Below are 25,008 nucleotides of genomic sequence, written 5' to 3'. Positions count from 1 at the left end.
TAGCTCAGGGCCCCGTTAACTTTGAATGCGAAAGCCCAGGGATGAGGTAGGGAAAAAGAAATTGGGGCAGGCAGGTTTTTGTGGTTTCAAAATTTACTCTTACAAGTTACCCCTTTAAGGCCGTAGACATTTTAAGAAAGTGTCCCAAACTGTCTACCAACTTTGAACGTTCAAGTGGGATTAAAATTTTGGTCAGTCTACGGAGCTCCACGCACCCCCACCCCCACCCCCATGCGACTCCCCATCTCCCGTCCCAAGGAGATGAGGGAGGAAAATAGGAGGTCGGTATGGAGAAAACTTAGAGGTTTTTAATAGGTTTATCAAAGGGAAGCGACTGCGAAGCCGGATGAGAAGAGCAGGGAATCAGCGGGAGGGCAGGAGGCGGAGGGGAAGGGAGCTATTAGGGAGGGGTTATGCTTTTATTCAAGGGGCTCAGAAACTTGAAGTGTCTCTTCGGGGATGAGGGAGAGGAGGTGTACTCTCCCCGGGAGGGGGAAGGCTTTTTCGGAGAAGGGTTGTGCAGGAGGAGGGCACTTCAAGCAAGAGACAGGTGAAGTCGGCGAAGCAAAGGCAGAAAGGGTTTCCTAGACCTACGGAGGGACCAGAGGATCCGAGTTGAGTGTTAACGAAGGGGAGTGGTGGTGGTGCGTGTCTACAGGGACACCTGACCCCAAAGTGAAAGGCAGAGCGGACCTCCCTCCTTCCTCCTCCCTCCTCCCTCTTTCTCTCTTCCCCTGCTTAGGGCGGGGACCGCCAGCCCTTGCCAGGCGCCTTTTGGTGACGCGACCGCTGAGCTGTGATGCGCCGACCAGCCCGGGCCTCCACGTCTCAGGTTTCGCAAAGGCCTGTGGGAACGACCGGGCGGAAGGAGGACCAAGATGGCGGAAGTGGAGGAGTCTCCAGGGGATCTCGGAACAGCAAGGCCTAGGCCCCTGGTGAGCTTGGGATCTGCGACAAACGGGACTGAGGGTGAGGCGGAGTACCCCCTAAGAAAGTTGGTTGACGGACATGCTGCCTGAGAGAGCCTGAGCCCCTCCCTCCTGGCAGGCCTTTCAGGTACCCGATGTGAGGACGAGTTCTATGCACCTGTTCTCTGGGCTAACCGCGCCCTCCACCCAACCACACCCCCTGCCCTCCACGTTCCATCCACACCTTCTTAGGGATCTCTCATTCTCTCTCCTTTCCCATATTCTCAGCTCATCCTCGTCCCCTACGTTGTGTTCATTACTGAGCTTTAGGTGATTTCTTAAGTGTCTTTCTGTCCCCTCATTTTATCAAGACCTGCCACTAGTCCTTGTTGTTGTAGCAGCATTCTAGGAGTAATGAGAAATTGCTTTCTGTGGTATGTTAATGTTTTGTTGCTCGTACCTTGATTCTTGACTTGTTTAATGACTCCGGTAGGCTAATTTAATTCCTGCGCTCCCTGTCGCTGCTCCTTTCCACCCTCTTCTTGATGCTCTTTTGTTCATCTCTCCACAGGGGATAGGATTTCTGTTGCAAGTACGTGCCCAAAGCCTGGGCCAGTGGGAAGACCACATGCTTTGGAGTTAGACAGATTGGGCTGGAGTCAACTTGTCTGCCACTTGTGTGAATTTGGGCGAGTCGTTTCATGGAGGGTGTTTGTTTCTTCATCTGTAAAATGGAGAGAAAGATACCTGCCACAAAGAGAATTAGGAAGATCAAATGACAAACATGTGTAAAGTATCTAATACAATAATTGATACTGATGTGAAATGAACTGAGAGTATGATTCTGCCCCTGAGGACCCTCCTCCCCCACAATGGGGATAGTAACTCTTCACAGGAATTAGTGAGAGGACTAGTGAACTAATGCACACATAGTACCTGGCATGACATAGTTACACAGCTCTAGCTAATTTTATTTCCCAGTCTTTCGTCTAAACCACCCCATCGCTCTTCCATGGCGCTTTCCCCAATTAATTTCAGTGTTTTTAGTCACTCATTACTCAATATCCAATCCATTTCTACACAACTAAAGTTTATTGAAGTCCTGCAATGTGCTAGTTGCTTTGTTTAACACAGAGGAACTGCTCCTTTGATGCTTACAGTTTTATTGGTGGGGAAAGGACAAATATACATCACTAAGAGAAAGAGATATGTAAAAGGGGGAGCTGTCATGTCCAGTTGAGATGACCAAAAAGTAGAAGATATATTTGATAGAAGATATATTCGAGGGAATGGATAGCATTTGCAATATCAGGCAAATGTAATAGCTGTCAATTATTAAGCACCTACTGTGTGTTGGATACTGTGCTAGACATCCTCTGCATATTTTCTAAACTTCACAGCATCCTTTTCAGGTAGGTGGTTTTTAACTGTGTTTTACAGATGAGGAAATGAGACTTAAAGGTTTGTTGATTTCCTTAAGGTCTCACAACTGATTAGTGGCCATGCTTGAAATTTGAACCTAGGTCTTAAGCTGAAGCCCAGATGGTTTTCATTTATGCTACATAGCCTCTCATGGCAAAAGGCACAGAGGTTGAAAGGTACTAGTATATTTATAGAACAACAGATAGATCACTCTGGCTGAAGCATAGGGAAGTAATAGGTAAACCTTAAAAGGTAAAGAGGACTTTAGGGAGGCAGTATGGAACAGGGGTTAAGAATATGTGCTGTGGAGCCAGACTGCCTATATTTTACTCTAAGCTCTGCCACTTACTAGCTGTGAGGTATTGGAGAAATTACCAAACTACCCTATGCTTTGGTTTCCCCTAATGTACCGTCAAGATACAGCAATACTTAGGTTATAGGATTGTGAGGCAGATTAAACGAGTAAACAGATAAAGTGCTTAGAGGAATGTCTGGCACATAATAATCATGCAATTAATGTTATCTGTTATTATTTACTTCTAGGTTAGGAGGTTTAGTAGGCAGCAAGGAACCAGTGGGAATTTTTGAGAAGGGAAGAGTTGTCAATTGTGAATTTGGCCGCCTAATATAGGATGAGTTACAGTGGGTAATGTCTGGAATATCTAGGAGACCAGTGGAGCTGTGGCAGTAGCAGGGAAGAAGAGCTCAGATCTAAGATGAGTGCTGTGGCATGAGACATGACGATTTGAGAGACAAGGCAGAATCCTTCAGGGTTTTTAGCGCTAGGGAGCGTGTGTCTTCATCAGTGTTTTCAAACTTTAGTGTACATAGAAATCACCTGGGAAGTCTTATTAAAATGGTGATTCTGATTCAGTAAGTCTGGAGTGGGTCACAAGATTCTGCATTTCTAACAGGCTGCTAGGTGCTGCTGCTGCTGCCAATACCACACTTTTGAAAAGCAAGGCTCTAGACACCTGGGAGAATAGCAATGCCCTGAAAAGAAACAGGTAACATAGGAGGAGAGCTGACTGGATGAAGTCCCTAAAAGTTGATTCATTTGGTGTTGCACATGTTTTGTTTGAGATATGGTCAGGCCATCCAATGGATATTCGATGGGCAGTTGGAATTTCAAACCTAGACTTCTGGGCTTGGAGGTGGTCAGGACTAGATGTTGATTTTGGAGTCATCTGCATGGAGATAGGAATTGAAAAGACAGGATCTTGCGTAATTTCTATTTTTATTTATAGAGCAGGAGGAAGTATAATAGTGGCTACAGACCTTATTCTAATTTCAGCAGTTTTCCCGCCAATGAGCTTTTTTTTGTTTCAGGATCTTACCTGGGACCCCACATTGCATTAATGTTATTTCTCCTTAGTTTCCTCCAGTCTGTAACAGTTCCTTAGTCTTTCCTTGTCTTTCATGATCTTTTCTGAATATTTTAAAGCAGTCCCAGATAAATCACTTCACCCATAGATATTTTAGTATGTTTCTCTAACAGGTAAGGGCTTTTTCTTTGCTAATAATTACAAATACTGTTATCACATCTAATAAAATATTTAACATTTAATACCTGTCTGTTCAGTTTCCCCAAATTTTCTAAAAAAATGTGTTTTTACAGTTTGTTCATACCAGGTCCAAGCAAGGTTAACACATTACATTTGGTTAATAAGTCTCCTAAATCTCTTTTCATATGTGGTTGTTCTCGCCACTTTTTTTTTTTTTTGAGCAAGCAGGTAGGAAGTTTGAGTACATCGTCACTTTTTTTAATGCCATTTGCTTGTTTAAATTGAATCATACTGTACAATATCCCACTTTTTGTGTTTGGTTGACTGTATTCTTGTGGTACAGCTTAATATTTCCTCTGCCTACATATTTCCTAATAAACAGAACTTTTAGAGACTTGATTTTATTCAGGTTCAATTTCGGTGGTGGAGGGGGGCAGCAAGAATAAAAAAGAACTTAAATAGACAATAAGACTCTAATATCAATACCTAGTCATTATTCAAATTTCCAACTATCTATATTCTTATAGTTTTAAAGCTGGCTCACTGCCTGCTTTTGTAAATAATGTTTTATTCAAATACAACCATGTGCTCATTTATGTAGTGCTTGTGTTCACAGAGTTGAGTAATTGTGACAGAGACCATATGGCTCACAAAGCCTGAAATATTTGCTATCTGATCCTTTACAGAAAAATTTTGCTGACCCCTGCTTTAGACATTTATCTTATAGAATAATTAAAAATAAGAAAAATGTATTATGCTTACCTGCGTATCAGCCATATCTGGAGATTTTCATTTCTTTGTGTAGATACAGGTTTCCTTCTGGTATCATAGTCCTTCTTCCTAAAGAACTTCCTTTAACATTTCTCACAGTGTACATCTCAGCTTTTGCTTGTTTGAAAAGTCTTTATTTTGCCTTTTTTTTTTTTTCTGGCATGGGAAGCTCTGGGAATTGAACCTGGGTCTGTGGCATGGCAGGCGAGAATTCTGCCACTGAGCTGTCGTTGCACTGCCCTTGCCTTTGTTTTGTTTTTTTTTTTGCTTTAATTTTTTAATTAATTTTTAATTTTTTTAAAAAAATACTACGACAAACATTCTTAACATATGATCATTCTGTTCTACATATATAATTAGTAATTCACAATATCATCACATAGTTGCATATTCATCATCATGATTATTTCTTAAAACATTTGCATTAATTCAGAAAAAGACCTTGCCTTTGTTTTTTTTTTTTAATTTATTTTATTGCAATAACATACCAACATACAAACACTAACATTCTTACCAGATGATCATACCATTCCACATCTATAATCAGTAATTCACAATATCATGGCATAGTTGTATATTCATCATCATTATCATTTCTTAAAACATTTGTATCAATTCAGAAAAAGAAATAAAAAGTAAACAGAAAACAGTTCATACATGCTATACCCCTTATCCCTCCCTCTCATTAATCACTAGCATTTCAATCTACTAAATTTATCTTAACATACGTTCTCTCTATTTTTTATTTATTTTCAATCCATATGTTTTACTCATCTGTCAATAAGGTAGATAAAAGGAGCATCAGATGCAAGGTTTTCATAATCACACAGTGACATTGTGAAAGCTATATCATTATACAATCCTCTTCAAGAACATGGCTACTGGAACAAAGCTCTACATTTTCAGACAGTTCCCTCTAACCTCTCCATTGCATCTTCACTAAAAAGGTGATATCTATTAAATGCCTCCAGGATAACCTCTCGATTCTGTTTGGAATCTCTCAGTCATTGACACTTTATTTTGTCTCATTTCCCCCTTCCCCCTTTTGGTCAAGAAGATTTTCACAATCCCTTGATGCTGAATCCCAGCTCATTCTAGGATTTCTGTCCCACATTGCCAGGAAGGTTCACATCCCCTGGGAGTCATGTCCCATGTATTGCCTTTGTTTTTGAAAGCTGGTTTGTAAGGTATAGAATTCTGGGTTGACAGTTTTATTCTTTCAGCATTCCAAAGATGTCCCTCCATTTTCATCTGGCTTTTGTAATTTCTGGCAAGATGTCTAATTCTTAACTTTGTTCCTTTGAATATAGTGTCTATTTTGTCACCTTCAAGATTTTCTCTTCACTTTTGGTTTCAGTAGTTTGAATGTGTCTTGGTTTTTGGGGTTCTTTGGTTTGCTTGTTTTATTTCTTGGTATTTATCTTGATTGGGGTTCTCTGGGTTTGGATCTGTCATTTCATGCTTTCATTATTTTTTGAAAATTCTCAGCCATTATTTTTTCAAATATTTCTTCAGCCCCATTATTTCTCTCTTCTCCTTCTGGAATTCCTATTATATACTCATTCAACCATTTAATGTTGTCCTATAGCTCTTGGAATCTCTATTCTAGTTTTGTTCCTTTTTTTTTACTCTTTATGATTCAGTTTGGTTAATTTCAGCTGATCACTACTGAATCTTTCCTTGACTGGGTTGAGACTACTGATAAGGCTGCCTAAGACATGCTTCATCTGTTACCATGTTCTTTATTTCGAGCATTTTTGCTTGACTTTTAACAGTTTCCATCTTTGCAGAAATTCACCATCAGTCATACATGTGCCTTTTACACGAGAGCTTTTATAACATGTTCATCATAGTCATGTTAAATTTCTTTTCTGATGATTCCAATATCTGGATTCTCTCACATTCTGAATCTGTTGATTGCTTTGTCTTGTTTATAGTGGATTGTTTTTTCTGTTTTTTGCTTTTTCTTGTCACAGTGGATTGTGTGTGTGGTAATTTTTATTAAATGCTGGACAACATTTACAGAACAGTGGAGACCAAGGTAAACAATGTGTATGCCTGGAAATGGCACAGTTGAGCTGTGTTTGTATTTTTTTGTTGCTATGGTTACCTTCAGTGCATTCCCAACTTCAAATTTCTCTACTATTCTTCTGTGTATAGGTTGGGTGCTAGGTTGTTCAAGTATATTTCCCAGTGTTTCTGTTCCACCCTCAGCTTTCAGCATTCCCTTACACCTGCATATCAGAGTAGGTCTCTCTCTAAGCTCTAGCCCCCTCCCTGGCAGTAGACTGCTGTTACTTGTTACTCTGAGATTGCTTAGCCTGGTGGTGGGGTTAGGGGAGGGAGATTCTTTGTTTTCTTGGTCCAGTCTTTGTCTCAGGCAGGCCATTCGTCCCCAAGTCTCCGGAATGGGATTTTCTCCCTTCAGCTACAGGAGACTCTTAATGGTCTAGGCCCAGGTTGGTTTCCTGTTCCTCCCCCAGGAATAGAGGGATTTTTCTTTTCTTTTTCCTCATCCACAGTAGGTCTCTACCTGTAGCCAGAGGAACAGAGTTTGCTGCCTTTTCCTAGTAGCTTTAAGGCTCTTTTTCTATAGGATAGAAGGGTAGGCTGTGTGCTTTTTTCAGAAGTGGCAACTGCTCCCTTTCGTCTTGCCTGCCATACTGCCTGCCTCTAGTCTTTCTTGTGAGCACCCAGTGGAAGTCTATGGAGAAGAGCCTGCAAGTGAGTGGGAACTTCCCTTGTGTCTGTTGCTTCCAGGTATTCTGTACTCTCATATTAGTCTACACTTGGCCTTTAGCAAGTCATATAAAAATTTAGTTGCGTTCTTACCCCCATCTGTATGATGCCTGCTGCCTCTCCCTTTGGTGCTCTGCTACAGGTGAACCAGTGCTCAGGTCCTGAATCTTAGAGATGCATGTCTTACCTTCGATTTCAGGCTACTTGGTTGCCTTGCAACCTCAGTTCTCATCTGGTTTAAAGTTATGATTTTGTCGTTTATCTGGCTTTCTTTCATTGTTAAGGTGGAGGGATGCTCTTTCCTGCTTTCTGTATCCTAAGTGGCAGTCAAATTACAGTACTGTAAAATTACTTGAAATAGTTCCTCTTTGTATACTTGTATATTTGATCCACTATACAGTAGGCTCATTTGTTTCATTTTTCTTTAAATTCTTAGGAATTGCTTCTTTTAATTTTGTTTCATGATTATGTGGCTATGTGTATGGTTTTAGAACAAAGTATATTCAAAGAAATGTGGCTTCCCTCCCTTTCCCTCTGTTTCCTACATCCCATTCCCTCCTCTTTTTGAATTTGTATAGTTTATTTCTTACATTTGGAACATATATGCAGATATGTATACATCTCCTCGCTTTATTAGATGAATGATAGCATACCATGCAAACTTTTCTCCCCCTTGATTTTGTATTTAACACTCCATAATAATTGTTTAAAGATGTTCCCATTATTTCTTACAGCTGTGTAGTACTTCATTGTGTGGATGTACTGTAGCTTATTCACCTAGCCCTCTGTTCATAGGCATTTAGGTTATTCTCAAGTTTTTGCTTTTTCAAATAGTGTCACAGTGAAGACCCTTGTGTATATGTCTTGTGTATTTGTATTTTTGCCAGTTTATCTTTGGGATAGACTCTGAAAGGTGGCATTCCTGGGTCAAAGAGTGAACCATGTATAAATTTTCTGGCCAGATTCATCTCTAATAGGGCATTGTACCATTTTGTATTCCCACCAGTAATGGGAGTTTTTTTCCCCGCAGCTTCACCTGTAGAGTATATTGTTAAACCTTAGGATTTTTGCCAGTCCAGCAGGTATAAAATTATATTTCAAGTTGTTTTAATTTGCATTTCTCTTGGTTGAAAACTTGTTTTCCTTAAGTTCTTTTAGCAGCCTCATGCTTCCTGAAATTTTTATGTTTCATTTACCTACAGTTGCTGCCCACTAAGAATTGTGTCCTCTGAGCCAGAAATGATGTAAGAAGGGATTGATTGTTTTCTTAGGAATTCTCAGATTCCAGAGTTTCATTCATGATAATCACATTTTGGCAGTTAAAGATAGAGTTTAAAAGTTTGCATTCTTGTAATTTACTTTGAAAATGTTATTTGATCTGTGGTTGACAAGTAACCTGGTAAAAAAGGGTATAGATCAAGGTTGCCCTTATTTCCCTGTTCTTTTCCTTAGTTCCCTTCAGATTCCATGTTATACTCTCTTTTAGCCAACAGAGGCCACTAGAGCCTACTAAGAAGCAGAGTATTATAAGATGTGACCGCTAAAAGGTCACTTTTTAACAACTGTGTAGGTATTATTGACATTTCACTAGTTTTTAAGTGTCCTGTGAACATTTCATGTTTGAAAGAAACTAAATATTTGAGGATGCAAAAGTTTCTACAGCAGTTACTTTAGATTAGTTTTCCCATCATATTCCATCTTCAAATTAAAAGAACTAGGCATGTGAGTATTATAATTAACTGCATCACTTAATGTCTGTGTAGCTAACACATTAACTACTGTGTAAAACTCTACCAAAAGAAATTACTCCTATTGTCTAGGAAATGATGTTCTGGGGGACTGCAATTTATTATAGACTTTAAACTTTTTTCGACTTCTCCTCAGTTTGCAGGCCTTTCAGATATCTCCATCTCACAAGACATCCCCGTAGAAGGAGAAATCACAATTCCTGTGAGATCTCGCATACGGGAATTTGACAGCTCCACATTAAATGAATCTGTTCGGAATACTATTGTAAGTAGACTCATTCAGAGAACTTCTGTTCAATATTATGGGATAAATAAGTAATAGCACTTTACAATATTTTCATTTGGGTCACTGATTTTCAGTACATTGTGTTTTTTTTTTAACTTTTTTATTGTATAACATATATACAAAGCAAAGAAAGAAAACAGCGATAGTTTTCAAAGCATCGTTCAACAAATAATTATAGGACAGATCTCAGAATTTGTCGTGGGGTATGATATCATCTCAGATTTTTCCTTCTAGCAGCTCTGGAACCTTGGAGGCTAGAAGGAATAAATCTATTTTTCTTATCACAATTGACTCCCTCCCCCTCTTTTTTTTGAAAAATAACATATATACAAAAAAGCATTAAATCTCAAAGTTCAGCACAATAGTTAGTTATAGAACAGATTTCAGAGTTTGGTATGGATTACAATTTCATAATTTGGGGTTTTTACTTCTAGCTGCTCTAAGATACTGGAAACTGAAAGAAATATCAACATAATGATTCAGCAATCATATTTGTTTGTTAAACCCTACCTTCTCTATATAACTCCACCATCATCTTTGATCTTTCTGTCCCACTCTTTAGGAGTATTTGGGTTATGGACATTCTGCCTTTCATGTTGGAAGGGTCTGTCATTAATATGGGGTAGGGAAATGGAACTAGTTGATGTTCTGGAGAGGCTGGGCCCTCCAGATCTTTCTGTCCCACTCTTTGGGGCTATTTAGGCTATGGCCATTATAACTTTTTCATGTTGGAAGGGGCTGTCAGTAATATGGGTTAGGGAGATAGAGCTAGCTGATGTTCTGGAGTGGCTGGGCTCTCTAGGTTTCAGGACTTATTTGGTCCAGGACCCCATCTGGAGGTTGTAGTTTTCTATAAAGTTACTCCTGGTACATGGGGCCTTTGTAGAATCTTATATATTGCCCTAGGTGTTCTTTAGGATTAGCTGTATTGGTTTTGGTTGGGGTTTGGCAAGTTATGATAGGTAGCAATATCTAATTGAAGTTTGCATAAGAGTGACCTCTAGAGTATCCTCTTGACTCTATTTCAGCTCTCTCAGACACTGTTACTTTATTAGTTACACTTCTTTCCCCCCATTCGTCCGGATGGAATTGTTGATCCCACAGTGCCAGGGCCGGACTCATCCCTAGGAGTCATCTCCCATGCTGCCAGGGAGACTTTCACCCCTGGATGTCATGTCCCACGTAGGGGGGCAGGCAATGATTTCACTTACAGAGTTGGGCTTAGAGAGAGTGAGGGCACATCTGAGCAACAAAAGAGATCTTCCAAAAGTAACTCTAAGGCATACCTATAGGTAGGCTAAGCTTCTCTGCTACCTAATAAGCTTCACAAGAGTAAGCCTCAAGATAAAATGATCCTCTTTTTAAATAACAATTCTCCTACAAATAAAGTATAAGAAAAGTAAAAAAGATAAATATTAATAAGCAAAGCTGTTCATTACAGTGTTTTTAAAATAATAGATGAAAGTTGCAAACAAACAAAATGAACAAGAGAGGAGATATTAGTTAAGAAAGTTGTGTGGCAGAATACTAAACAACCATCAAAAAATCATGCTTACAGAGAAAGTTTGATGACATGGAGAATTTCTAGGTGAAAAAAGTGGGACAGAATTAATGCAGTTGTATTTTGAAAGGCTATATTTGTATTTCCATTCCCTTCCTCAAATGAACTGATCATTTTATCTGGCTTCTGGAATTCATTTACCAGTTAAATCAGGAATGCTGGAAATCAGTTTATCTTATATGTTGCAAAGGATGTGGTAGCTAGGCAACTAGCTAATTGGCCCTTGAGACCTTATCATATATGAATTGAATGTCGCAGATTGTGGTTTGCAGGGCAGCTTTTAGTAGTTATATTGTTTTAGTTTCTTTAAGTACCATATTAGGAGGGCTATGGTTCTCTCTTATGGGGTTTTCAAAATCCAAACAGACCTGGTAGATGTGGGAAAGTGTTAGATGTTGGCTTAAAGAGGTAATAGAAAAATCATACTCTACCTCTCTAGTTTGTCTATATAGTGAAGAAATTAAACTGGAATTATGGCTCCAGAACTCAATGAAGGAAGATTAAAATAAAAGAAATTTTAGCAAATTATGTGAAGGGGCTGCCTGGCAACCTTGATCATCATAATACAAAGAGTTGGTTATGTCTTTCAGATGCGTGACCTAAAAGCTGTTGGGAAAAAATTCATGCATGTTTTATACCCAAGGAAAAGTAATACTCTTTTGAGAGATTGTAAGTATATGAGGTTTTTGAGGATTTGCTTCTTCCTACTGTAACTTATCATAAGTACTTTATGAGGCAAAGGGTCTTTGTTAATAAATCTGACATTTTAAATGAAATTAAAAATTTAAGATGGAATTTCAGAGGTTGGAAGCTTTTGCTTAAGATAATGTCCTCATCAGTAAGTATGGACTGTACACGCTCAGCTGGAAAATGCTGTAATAGACTGCAAAAAATATTTCTGAAAGCTGCTAACACATAGGGACTTTGTTCCAGCAAAAAGTTACCACTATCCAGGGGGAGGACAAAATGTTTAAATTCACAGAGTAATAGCTACTACCCATTAACAAATTAACAGTACCTTTATTGGCATTTATTGGCATTTCTATTTTCAAAATGATCTTTTAGTCTGATAGCTCCTTTCTTTATTAAAGATTTCTGTCAAAACAGTGTTTTTGATAAATTGTGCTCTTATTTAGAATTTATTCTTAAAATCCTTAGGCCTTTTTTTTCTTTTCTTTTCAGGCAGTCTTGGTTTTCCTAGTAACCTATATCAGGAAAATTAAGTCAGTTTTTTGAGAATAGTGACAATGATGTCTTACATGGATATACCTTCTATTTTGATAACATTTCAGCTATAATACAAGAATGTTAACTATGTAGCAAGTGTGCACCCCCACCCCGTGGAGTCTTGATGCAGTGTCACAATCTTTCTCAATACAGTGCAATATTTGCTACCCCTGGTATTGTGGAAAGTACATGGACAAATCTGAGTTTGTATAGTGGTTCCATCCCTTACTACTTGTGTCATAATGGGTGAAACAGTTAATTTCTCTGAGGCTCAAGTTTCTTCATCTGTTAAAGTGGAGGTGATAACATGGCTTGTTGGTGAGGATTAGAGATGATATGCACATAAATCATCTAGGACGGCATGTGGCATTTAGTAGCCACTCCATTAATGGAAGCTGTTATATTAGTGCTTTTACTCCCACATGTCCTTATACAGCCTTGTGAAGTTGGAATTATTGTTGCTCAGAGAAGCTCAGTCTCTTGCCAAGAAAACGCAGGCAGAATTAGAACTCAGTTTTCAAATTCTGCAACCTTTCCATTTTACCATGCCTTCCCAGACATGAAGATATCTTTTCAGCTGCTGCTGTGGCTAATTCAAAGCAAAGTTGCTCCAGTTACAATGCAGAAATCAGCTATGATCTGCTCATGGCATCATGAAAATGCATGTGCCGTGGTTCCGGTATGTTAGTTTGTAGATTAAACAATGTCATATGTATGTTAAAGTCTATCCCTCATGTGAAGATAGATAAACAGGCTGGCATAAAGGGTGATCAGACCATAGCCACAGCTTTGCACTTCTGCCCTACTCTGTTATAATAGACCTTGGCAAAGTAGCAGGGAAAACATTCATGTCTTAAAAAATCATTCAAAAATATTAAGGAATTTTAATGGATTTTTAAATGTTCAGTACATTAAAAACCAGTTTTTTCATTTGATGAGTTAGAAAATGTAATAAGAATGACAATACTTTTATTAGAGTGGTAGGATTATGATTTTTTTACTGCTTTTCCTAACTTTCTGCAGTGGTGTCAAAAAGACTTATAAGGAAAAAAATTGTAAGTATATATGTATGCATTCTTCTCTTAATAAAGTTGTATACATATAAAATTAAGTGTGGGATGATATGTACCTCCATCAGATTGGTTGAGGAAAGTAATTGTGCTCTAGGCTGTGTGTTACTAAAATTTTGGCATACCAACTCAACTACTGTTGATTGTGGGGTACTGTGTGCTATACCTGATGTTGGCACATAGCTCTCATTCCTTATATGTTAACATTGGAACTTAAGAAATTATCAATATAGCACTTTTTTTAATCTATAAGAGTAGCAAATCCATATTGGTTCAGTGTAAAAATTATACAGTGAAAGCAGTGTGGCAGAGTAGAAATGGACTAGGTATCAGAACACCTATATTCTGGTTCCAGCTCCATCTTTACTTGTTTTATGTAACCTTGTCAAGTTATTTCCCTCTTGGTTTTGTTTTTCATATTCATGAAATGAGCATAATAATACTTGTCCTGTCTAATGTTATCTCGGACTGATAAAGTGACTTGGTTGTAGACATCTTTCTGAGGGTAGGCGATGGGACAGGTCTTCTGACTCCATGTCCATTGGTGTTTAACTACAGTGTGCTTGGTAGATAAGGAAAGAGGTGATCTGTGAGGTGGAAAGAGAACAAAGCTTAAAGGATACATGGAAGGGAAGAAATTCATTCAGAATTGGGAAACAGAGAGAACCAAGCAGAAGGACAGGAGAAGTAGGATGGTTTGGCCATACAGACAGACTCTTGATGTCTGAATTCCAAGAGTGGGAAAAGTAGATATTGGAATCAGGGTAGAAAATACTGTATTTTTGTTTTTTAGCAATATTCTGTCTTTTCTTGCCTCATAGGGGATTTATGGGGCCCTTTGATCCTTTGCGTGACACTTGCATTGTAAGTACTTGTATTTCCTTTCTTTGCCATTTGAAGTAGACTAGACTTCTGGAGTTTCGAAATCAGGGGAACTTTTGGCAGACTATTTCAGTTAGGATTCCTAGAATTTGTTATCCTCCTTATGTATTTAAAAGGTCAGGTAGCTTTTTAGATCACTTCAAAGGATGATGGAATTAAAGATGTGGAAATGAGGCTCCTTGCTGACCAGTGACTTCTTAGTCTGTTTTGACCATTTCTATTCAACAGTTATTTACTCACATCTACCTTGCCATGATTAAAATAACTGTATTAAATATTTATAGGTTGCAACACCATTTGCCCACAAACATAACTCTTTTTAAATCTTACTAAAAGTGTGAATGAGAATGAGAAATTAGAAGAACAGTAGAGTTAAATACAAATTCTCTTTCAAAGTGTTATGCTTTCCGTATGTATTATATGTAAAAGGGGAGGACAAAAGAAGGAGAACAAGGTTCCTTTGGAGTAGGGAATATAACCATTGGTAGAGTGGGAAAAATTTAGTTCTGGGTTCTCATTCTGACTGCTGTCAGCTGTCTATGTGACTTTGGGCATAACCAAAATTTGTGTGATGATTTTTCTCAGTTTACAGAGAACTTTTAAAACACCTTCTCTTCTTTGATCCTTATAATAAGAAGTTGACATTATTGTCCTTTTTTTTATTAATTAAAAAAAATTAACAAAACATTTAGAAATCATTCCATTATACATGTACAATCAGTAATTCTTAATATCATCACATAGTTGCATATTCATCATTTCTTAGTACATTTGCATCGATTTAGAAAAAGAAATAAAAAGACAACAGAATAAGAATTAAAACGATATTGTCCTTTTTTGACAAACAGACTCAGATTCAAAGAGATTGAGGACTTAACCAAGATCACATAATCAGTGGTGTACCTGAGATTCAACCTGAGGTTTCCTGACTGCCCATTCTAGACCTCTTATTATTTACACATCTCTTTCCACCTAAATCCTCTGGTTGCACTCTTCCATGTGCATGAAAGGAGATGGTTGAGGGACCTTTCCAGATCTAATCTTTTTATGATTCTAAATTCAACAAGTTTCTTATTGGCTTCTCTTAATAATTTTTTAATTTAATTGAGCATATGCTCATTTAGGTCATGGTATAAAGTGTTATAAATCCAGGGATTTTATATTAGAAGCTCTGAGTATATAATTCTTTAGTTCTGAAAGATTAAACTGTAAAGATTATAGAGTGCTGTCATTTTTTGGATCTGATTGTTAGGACTTGGAATGGAGTATACACAACCATAGAATACAAAAACTTGCACATACTCGTAAACAGCAAAGCAGAGTAAGATTTACTGCATGACTTCCTTATGCTACATAATGAGAAGAGGTTGTTAGCTCGATGTTAATTATTATTTTCCTGGACAAAAATAGCACTGACTCTACATGTCCTAAGTCCAAAATTCAAGACAGTTTATATTTATAATATTCTTAGAGAGAGGGTATTTAAATTACTGTTCAAATACCCAATTTCAAAGAAAATTCTCTTAGTAGTAACCTATATGTTTGATTTAAAACAACAATAATGGGTTTATAAACTGTTTCCTTTTTTAAATATCAGAACTAAAACCTTCACCTAAGGATTACAAATTCAAATGTGTACGCCAGATAAGTAACCTAAATTCATGAAGTAGGCTGGACAGTGAACTGGTGATTGTAAGTCCCTTGTGAAGGAACCTACTGCTATTTCAGCTGTACCTGATTATTCCCATGTAGGAATGCAAGCCTAGTGCTAGTGAATCATCTGATTATTCAAGAAAAGTTAGAGATACAGTACAGATTTTTATGTGAAACCTCTCAATTTTAAAATAATATCAACTTGAATAGAAAAATATCATTAAATACTGTATGGACCCAAAACCTCATGTCTGGGAGCCACATTTTGCCCTTCAGTTTATAACCTCTGCTTAAACAAACAAACAGAAAGGTCTTCAGTAATCCATTTAAACATTCCAATAAGGTCAAATGAAACGCCCCTTGTAGCCCGGGGGCATTTGGAATTTGAAGTAAGGGAGCCTTGCCAAATACTTACAGTAGTTTCCTTGCAGCAGCACCAACATATTATAGATCTTCAGTTGAGGAATAGAGCATGACTCAAAATTTGAGGGCCTATGCCTTAAATTTGTTGCTCTAAGTAAAATATTAGGCAATTCTTAAACACTATTTCCCTGTCTCAGAATGCTCCAAAGAGGCTCTGCTGATAGTGAAAAAGACGGAGGGCCCCAGTTTGCAGAAGTATTTGTCATTGTCTGGTTTGGTGCGGTTACAATCACCCTCAACTCAAAGCTTCTGGGAGGAAACATGTGAGTATCATTAAAATGCACCCTCTTTATCCCTTGCCAAATGACATATCTTAGATTTTTGGGAAGCCAGGCTAGAGGTCTCTAGGAGTTAGAGTAGATCATCTGGTATCCTAGATGGTTGATTCTTTTTTCCTTTTTAAAATATTTTTATTGATAAACAGCATACAAACACAAACATTCTTAACAAACAATCATTCTATATGTGGTGTACAATCAGTGGCTCACAATATCATCACATAGTTGTGTATTTATCACCATGATCATTTTTTAGAACATTTGTATCACCCCAGAAAAAGAAATAAAAAGAAAAAAGAAAAAACTCATACATATCATACCCCTTATACCTCCCTCTAATTGACCACAAGTATTTCCATCTACCCAATGTATTTTTAACCTTTGTTCCCCATATTATATGTTTTTTATAATCCATATTTTTTACTCATCTGTCCATACCCTAGATAAAGGGAGCATCAGACACAAGATTTTCACAATCACACAGTCACATTGTAATTGTTATGTCTTTATACAATCATCTTCAAGAAACAAGGCTACTGGAACACAGCTCTACAGTTTCAGGTACTTCTCTCTAGCCACTCAAATATACCATAAACTGAAAAGAGGATATCTATATAATGTGTAAGAATAACCTCCAAGAAAACCTCTCAACTCTGTTTGAAATCTCTCAGCCGCTGCCACTTTATTTTGTCTCATTTCTCTCTTCCCCTTTTTTGGTCAAGAAGGTTTTCTCAGTCCCTTGATATTGGGTCCAGCTCATCCTGGGATTTCTGTCCCTTGTTGCCAGGGAGATTTATACCTCCGGTAGTCATGTCTCATGTAATGGGGGAGGGCAGTGGGTTCACTTGCTGTGTCAGCTTAGAGAGAGAAACCACATCTGAGCAACCAAAGAAGTTCTCTGGGAGTGACTCTTAGGCTTAATTTTAAGTAGACTTAGCATATCCTTTGCAGAAATAAGTTTCATAGGGGCGAACCCCAAGATTGGGGGCTCGGCCTATTGATTTGGTTGACCCCATTGCTTGTAAGAGGATCAGAAATTCTCCAAATGGGGAATTTCTTTTTCCCTTTCTCCCCGTTCCCCTAAGGGGACTTTGCAAGTACTTCTTTATTCACTGTCCTGATCACTCTGGGAGTTATTGGGGTCTCACACTAACCTGGAATACCAACAAAATCTCGTGCCCTATTCAAGATTCCCTGTACTTACGGTGTTCAACTAAACTGACCATACCAGTTAAATTAGGAAATGCACTAACCAAAATATGAATTTTGCACCAACTAAACATCTGTCCCTTTAGTCTCACGTAGAGGTTGAAGTTTTAAGATATGGAGATGGTAGAGTCTTAAGGGGGGTTAGGATGAATGGAGTAAGAGTATGCGGAGAGAAAATTAGGGCATGTGCTTAATAGAGAGAAATAGCTTAATAAAATTAATGTTACAGCATAGGCATTATGTATCTGGAGGGAAGTAGCATCCATGATATATAGAAACCTATATAATAGGCTGTATCGTGATACAGATTAGCTGTGTTTATGATCTTTATGAATGCATGTTGTTTTTAGATCTTTTTTTCAGAGCCTCTGTGTGCTGGGTTACTGTATACTTCCTTTGACAGTAGCAATGCTCGTTTGCCGACTGGTACTTTTGGCTGAGCCAGGACCAATGAATTTCATGGTCCGGCTTTTCGTGGTGACCGTCATGTTTGCCTGGTCGATCATAGGTAAGAAAGTACTTTATGTGCAATGCCAGAGCCAACAAAAACATGGGTTAGAGTTGAAGATGAGTTGAGGAACATTGTAATTCCTAAGTCAAATGTGAGCAGTAAGATTCCTGTCAATGTCATATTGCTTTAAGTAGGCATTGATGAGGGGGTGGTGTCCATGTTTTTTGAGTTGGGTATCTTGCCTTTTAAGTTGTGGATAGTCACATGATTCTCCCCTTTCCCCCCTTAAATAATGGACACTGTTAGGAAAGGAGATTACACTAGATTTAGCTCAGTCCTGGTATGGAGGAGGCATAGGTGTTTTGTGAAATGACTTGAGCCTTTTCCTGGCAAACTAATCGTAATAAAAATAATAGCTAACAATTAATGATTGCTTATTATAGGGACTACACTCTTCTAAGTGCTTTTTATGTATTCTGTCATTTAACTCTCACAGCAACCCTAATTTATAAATAATACTATGAGGGGTCTAATTTTGCAGAGGAGGAACACAGAAAGGTTAAAATAACTTGCCCTAGGATACATCAGTGAATAGGAGTCAAGTTTCAAACTCAAGCTCATCACATACCCTTAAGAACTATACTATACTGCCTGCCAGCATAGGTTGTAATTATCATTATGTGTTACCTTTCTTCTTCAGTAGAAAATTCTGCTAAAAAGTAGAAAGAGCCTATAACAGTAGCAGTGAATGCTGTTTATATGATTAAGAACTAGATGCTCATTGTATTTATATTCTGAAAATTCTCTTATAATTCAAATCCATCTTAAACCAGAAGTGTTCGCTAGCTCCTGATTTAATGGGATAAATAGATTTCCTAATATATGTATATATGTATATTTTATGCTATGTGGTGGGGGTCACATTTCATTCTTTTTCCACGTGGCTATCCCGTCATTGCAGCACCATTTATTGATTTTTTTCTTTTTTCTTTTTTGGGAAGTACAGGGGCTGAGAATCAAACCCAGGTCTCCTGTGTGACAGGCGAGAATCTTACCATTGAACTACCTTTGCACCCCCAGATTGCCTAATATTTTAAGTACAGTAACATCTTATTGTTCTAGAACCCAATTGAAAGCTGAGAAGTAATCCAGAAAAGGTTTGAGAGAACCAGAGTTAATGTTCCGAAGACTGTTTATTAACAAACAAAGCTTGGGTGCTTTACCCATGGGAGTGCCTCTGCCTTCATTTAGAGCCTCATGATTTGCCATCCATATGGTTCTAACTAGTGTTATCTAATCATGCCCACACAGATAAGAAAGCAGCATCATAGAAGTTGGGATGAAGGCTGCTCTAAGTATTCATTCTTTAACTCAGCAAATGTTTATTAAGCACAAACTGTGTGTCAGACACTGTGCTACACAGTGAAAATGCACATGGTCTCTGTCCTCATGGTTCACAGTCTATTGGGGCAGACAGATATGTAAACACTCAAGAGCAGTAAAGTTCCAAGTAGGAGATGGAATTCCGTGCAGGGTATAATGGGAACACAGAAGTTGGGAGTGGGCCATTTTACCTGGGGTGGGATGATACCAAGTAGTGGTCAGAAAAGATTTCCTAGAAGGGCGATCCTTAATGAATGTATAGATGAATAGGTTTTTCCTGTATGGGCAAGAGGGATGGCCTTAAAAAGAACTGGTAGATTAATAATAAGAACATTTTATAAAAAAGCACACCACTTTTCAGAAAAAGGTTAAAATATAGTCTGCATATAACTTAAACTAGGGAAGTGTAAAATTTCTTTTAGAGAGGTTTATGACCAAGTGGTCGAAAAATTTTAAAGCTTTATTACTTGAAACAAGAAGCCCTTGACTCTTTGGAAAAATATGTTGCAAAATACCTTTTTCTTTGTGGATTATAAATGTAACTGAAATTTTACTTCCATATGCCTGACTATGCCAAGCACAGTCAAGTTTAATGTTAGTTGTAACATATTATATTAATTATTCCTTTTGTTTTGTTTTGTTTAGCCTCTACAGCTTTTCTTGCTGATAGTCAGCCTCCAAACCGCAAGGCCCTGGCTGTTTATCCTGTGTTCTTGTTCTATTTCGTCATCAGTTGGATGATTCTCACCTTTACTCCTCAGTAAACCAGGGAAAGGACATTAAAAACTAGTGAATTGACAGCTCATCTGAATGATGCAGTTAAGCATGGAGTTTTGCCTCTGGCCCTTTATTATCTAATTCTGATATTATTTGGTTACTGGGTAGGTGAGGAGATAAAAAGGGAACCATATGGTACCTTTGCCACTTATGAAAGGAATCCACGTTTGAAAGGCTGCCCTTTTTCTCATAATGTTATTTCTTTAAAATTCATGTGCAGAGTACAAACAGGATGCCTCCTTGGGGCATGTGGAGTCCCTGTGGTCCATTTGGGTGACAACCAATGACTGGGGAACATGAGTACATCCTGCAAGTTGAATAGAGTTGGTGACTATATTTCCAGTCTTGAGAATATCCGTTCAGGTGCAACTCTTAAACACATTGCCTTATGACTATTAGAAGATGCATGTCTTTTCATAAACAAGAATGGCTAGTCTTTATTTCCCTATATTTCTTTCTCAGACTTAAAGGCAATGGCAGAGGTTAGAGGAAGGTTCATAGATGTAGGAGGGAAAAGCGTGCATTAACCTAAATTAAGATTTTGATCAGAGAAAATTCCGTACTTGTTGCTCTTAAAAAAGTGTGCATTAACCTAAATTAAGATTTTGATCAGAGAAAATTCCGTACTTGTTGCTCTTAAAAAAAGAGAGAGCAAAGACATCCTGCCATGCTTAACAGTACCTTATTGGCACTCTGGTTTTATTTTTTTTTTTTGTGGGGGGTCATGGTCTGGGAATCAAACCCGGGGTCTCCTGCATGGAAGGCAGGCATTCTAACCACTGAACTACCTGTGCTCCTGGCACTCTGTTTTTTTATCTTGCTCCTCAGCTCTGAATATGCAGGCTAAGAGTAGTCAACATGCAATTTTCTTTTGACCAAAGTCTTTAGTAGGCCAATATTTGAGGTTACTCAAGTAGAAGACCTCAAAATTTTAGATTGGTAGGTGGCATAATGCCTATTTTGACATGGGTACCTTCTCTTAAGGGTGGAGTGAGGCAGTTTGGTTGCAGCATAGCTATTAAGAACTCTTCCTCATTCTGCATAGTGTGGCCTCTAACTGGAAAGTAAAGCTAACTCAGAAGACTGCATTTAACTGCGGGAACATGGAGGGATTTTGTGTTCTGATGGTCGATTGACCAAACAACTAAACACTTAGAGCATGACATGAATTGGATTTCAGCTGCCACTTTTACATAGTATACTTAGTAGTGTTTTCATTGGATGGGCTTTATTCAGGTTGGAGAATAACAGTTTATTTTCTTGGACGTTATTTGTAAAGCTACTTAGCTGTCCTTTAGATAAGTACTTTTTGCACACATGTGCACCTACTTGTACTCTCAGCTATTTATGCACACAAGTGTGACGGCTTTTCAGAGAGCAGAGCATCTGGGACAGTCTGATTCTGAGCTAAATAGGACTCCTTTAAGGTAAAAGGCAGTACTGTCTTTTATAAATTGCACATTGAAGAGCTCTTATAGACAATGATTAGGAGTCAGGCAGAAAATGTTCATGTAAATATAGTTACTTACAAAGGATTTTCTTAGTTCAGATTTTTTCTTTATCATTGAATTTGAATATTTATTTTTTTTCATATTTAAAGACTGCCTACAAATAGGTGTAATTTTAACAACATTCTCCATCTCTAGATTAACCAAGTGATCAATATTAGGACAAGTGGATCCATGGAATGATAATAAAAATGCTATAAAATTGGTCCCCTTTATCCCAGCCTTGTCCAGAGTTTTTGGTTATATATTTTTATTTATTGCATTTTACCCTTGAAATTTTAATGTAAACCCTTGTTGAGGACAAAGCAAATGTTTTATATTTTAATTGGCAAAGAAAATATTTTGAAACTGGCCCCAGTTTTGAAACTGGTACTAAATTATTCATTTCTATAACCTGGCATTTTCTAAATTCCCACTAAAAATACCTCTCTTCCAAAATTGTTTCATCTTCTGTCCCATTGATTATAATAGAAAATTAAAGAAGTGCTGGTCATTGCTTTCTCAAAAGGGAATTAAATCTGTACCAAATTTTACTAAGGCTAAACATTTAGTCAGAAGTTCCTAAGGCCACAACTTTGGGGGGTAGGGGTGTGTATGTATGTGTATGCTTTGCACTTAGTTGGCATTAAGGCAGCTTGTTCTTTGTATGTTGAGCTGTTGCTCTTGGATGACTTAGGAAATTGGTTTGTTTTATTTAAATGAAGATGGATAAACTAGAGTTTTAATTATCTTTTTGGAAGTGGTCAGTTTGAGAGTATAAATATTTTCTTAATATATGCAAAATTTTGTATTGCTTTTTATGAGAGAAGTTAAGACCTTTCTCAAAGATATAACCTTCAACACAGCTGTACCTGATTTGTTTCAAAGGCCCATGGCTGATTTTATTAATGAGGACTAGAAAGGAAGGGGACTGTACCAGCAATTTGGAAGTTTCATGCTTCAGATGAAATTCAACCTAGTGAGCATCATTGCAATATGTGGTGCATCACTGTCATCGTGGGTTATCACTTGGTGTTCCTACTTCTGAGACTCCATTGTCATATTCTTAGCAATAGGAAGGGTGAAGACTGGATTTAATTGTACAGATTATAAAAACTCAGTGGTTGCCAACATATTTGAATGTGCAGTATAGTCATAAAAGTCAACCATTAATTATCAAGTCCTTTTTCTATTAAGAAGTTTATGTCTGTTAAATTTGATCTTTCATTGTGGTATGTTTTTTCTGTTGTTGGGCAATGTGGGATCATGTGACTGGTAAACATTTTACAGTTCATTATATTTGTCTTTTTATAAATACTATCCAAAATATGATTAGAAAGCTAGCAAGCCTGTTTTTGGAGATTTTTTTTCAATCTGTAGAGATTAGATTACTTTATGTAATCTGATTACTTGTTGTATTTGGACTGCCTATTTATCTTATAGATGAAAATAAAAATCTCCTACCAATTTCAGTCTTTGGGTAACATCAAGTCATAGGAATTTACCTTAAACCTTTTATGACTTGATTGCATGTGACTATTTTTAGTCCAATGTAAAACACTGAATTTGTGATTCTTAATTAAACTGTCAGTTTCTGATACAGATTGGATGGGAAATAAATGTTTGAATGTTAATTCATGTAGGTGAATTAAAAACTTGTTTCTAGGTTCTATGGACTTTTATTAAATACAGAAGATATCTAAGGGTTTACTTAGGCCATCAGATGGCCAAATCATAATAATATTACTAGTAATAGTTAACATTTATTGGGCACTTCCTGTGTGGTGGGCATGATTTCTATTTAAAAAAATTTTTTTTAATTACAGCTTTGTTGAGATATACCATAAAATTCACCTTTTTAAAGTGTATATTTCAGTGGGTTCTAGTATATTCACATAGTTGTGTAACCATCACCACTAATCTTGGAATATTTTCATTACTCCACAAAGAAATCCCATATCCATTAGCTCTCACTTCCCATTCCCTCTTGCCCTATCTCAGCCTTTGGAAAACCTAAATCTATGTTCTATCTCTATGGATTTGGCCAGGCACTATTCTTATGTGCTTTTCATGCACCTTCTCTAATCCTGACAACATAGAGCACTACAATTTTTATCTTACAGTTAGGAAATTGAGGCACAGGAAGGTAAAGTAACTTGCCCAAGATCACACATTAAATTGGTTTAAAATAGGGATAACTTTTTATATGAGAGCATTTTGAATTGCACTGTTATGTACGCGAAATGAATGCACCCCCTCCCAGGTTATGTTCCCTGTTATTAGCCTTCATAGCCTAGAACTGACTGGAGGTAGATAACCTGTTCTTTTAGCTGAATAATGGAACACTATATTAGCAAAATCTGAGGAGAGCGCAGAGCAGTTATACATTGGGAGGAGTTAGGTTTGCTGCCCTCTTCCCTCCTTGAGTCTCTCTTCTCTCCCCTGAACTTTCATCACCACCACACAGTTACAGCCCCATTTTTTTTTTCAAAGTCTAAAGAATCAAATTCCTTCTGCCTCTTTTTTGTTCTTCCACAGGGATGGTTAATGCATCCAAATTTAACTGGTGTATTCAGGTGCTTATGGTCAAGAGATGTATTTTATAGAACCAGTTATATGTCTTTGATCCTGGGGATTAGTAAACTGAGAATGAAATGCTTTTTTATTTGGGTTAAACTAGGTGGGAGAAAGAAATAAGAATATAAGCTTTGCCTTAATGAAGTCAGTGTTCACACCTGGTAGGAAGTGGCCACATGCTGATCTTGTTCATTCTGTTCACTTTTCTTTTGAAGCCTTTATACTCTGTGCCATTACTACTGGTAGTTTCTTGGCTCTCTTCAATGTTCCATTTTAATCTCAATCTTTCCTATAAATAATAAACCTGTGAAAAGAAGAAATCTGTAAAATGACTTGTGAATGTCAAATGTTCAAATAAAAACACTGGAAAAAGAATTTGTGTGTTCACATCCTTGTACTGAAAGGCAGAGTATTCTGCATGCTGTTTCCAGATATACATTGCACAGTTTGCTGTTTTGAAATTATGTATCCCAGAAAAAGCCTTGTTCCTCTAATTCTGATTCAATATAGTAGGGTGGAATCTTTGATTAGGTAGCTTCCAGGGAGATGTGACACACCCAATTGTGGGTATGCCCTCTTGATTAGATTACTTCCATGGAGTGGTATTCTAGTTTGTAAACTGCCAGAATGTGAAATGCCAGAAACGGAATG

General features: G+C 37.6%; 1 protein-coding gene across 1 annotated transcript; it reads left to right on the top strand.

Annotated features, from left to right (window-relative positions):
- Window positions 1-828: 828 nt before the first annotated feature.
- YIPF6 (Yip1 domain family member 6) lies at window positions 829-24,732 on the top strand. The gene is made up of 7 exons (XM_077145909.1): window positions 829-935; window positions 9,230-9,358; window positions 11,531-11,609; window positions 14,059-14,101; window positions 16,333-16,458; window positions 18,033-18,190; window positions 20,162-24,732. Exons 1-7 carry the CDS (start codon window positions 879-881, stop codon window positions 20,278-20,280), a joined length of 711 nt encoding a protein of 236 aa, XP_077002024.1. The 5' UTR covers window positions 829-878; the 3' UTR covers window positions 20,281-24,732.
- Window positions 24,733-25,008: the final 276 nt, after the last annotated feature.

The sequence above is a fragment of the Tamandua tetradactyla genome, chromosome X (assembly GCF_023851605.1).
Source record: "Tamandua tetradactyla isolate mTamTet1 chromosome X, mTamTet1.pri, whole genome shotgun sequence".
NCBI lineage: Eukaryota > Metazoa > Chordata > Mammalia > Pilosa > Myrmecophagidae > Tamandua > Tamandua tetradactyla.
This window is presented reverse-complemented; position numbering and strand designations above follow the sequence as displayed.

Excerpts from the sequence above, each read along its gene's own strand:
- YIPF6 (XM_077145909.1), top strand. The coding sequence starts at position 879 with ATGGCGGAAGTGGAGGAGTCTCCAGGGGATCTCGGAACAGCAAGGCCT. Across the intron at positions 14,102-16,332 it reads CTTTGCGTGACACTTGCATT|AATGCTCCAAAGAGGCTCTG; the intron begins GTAAGTACTTGT and ends TCCCTGTCTCAG. Across the intron at positions 16,459-18,032 it reads AAGCTTCTGGGAGGAAACAT|ATCTTTTTTTCAGAGCCTCT; the intron begins GTGAGTATCATT and ends TGTTGTTTTTAG.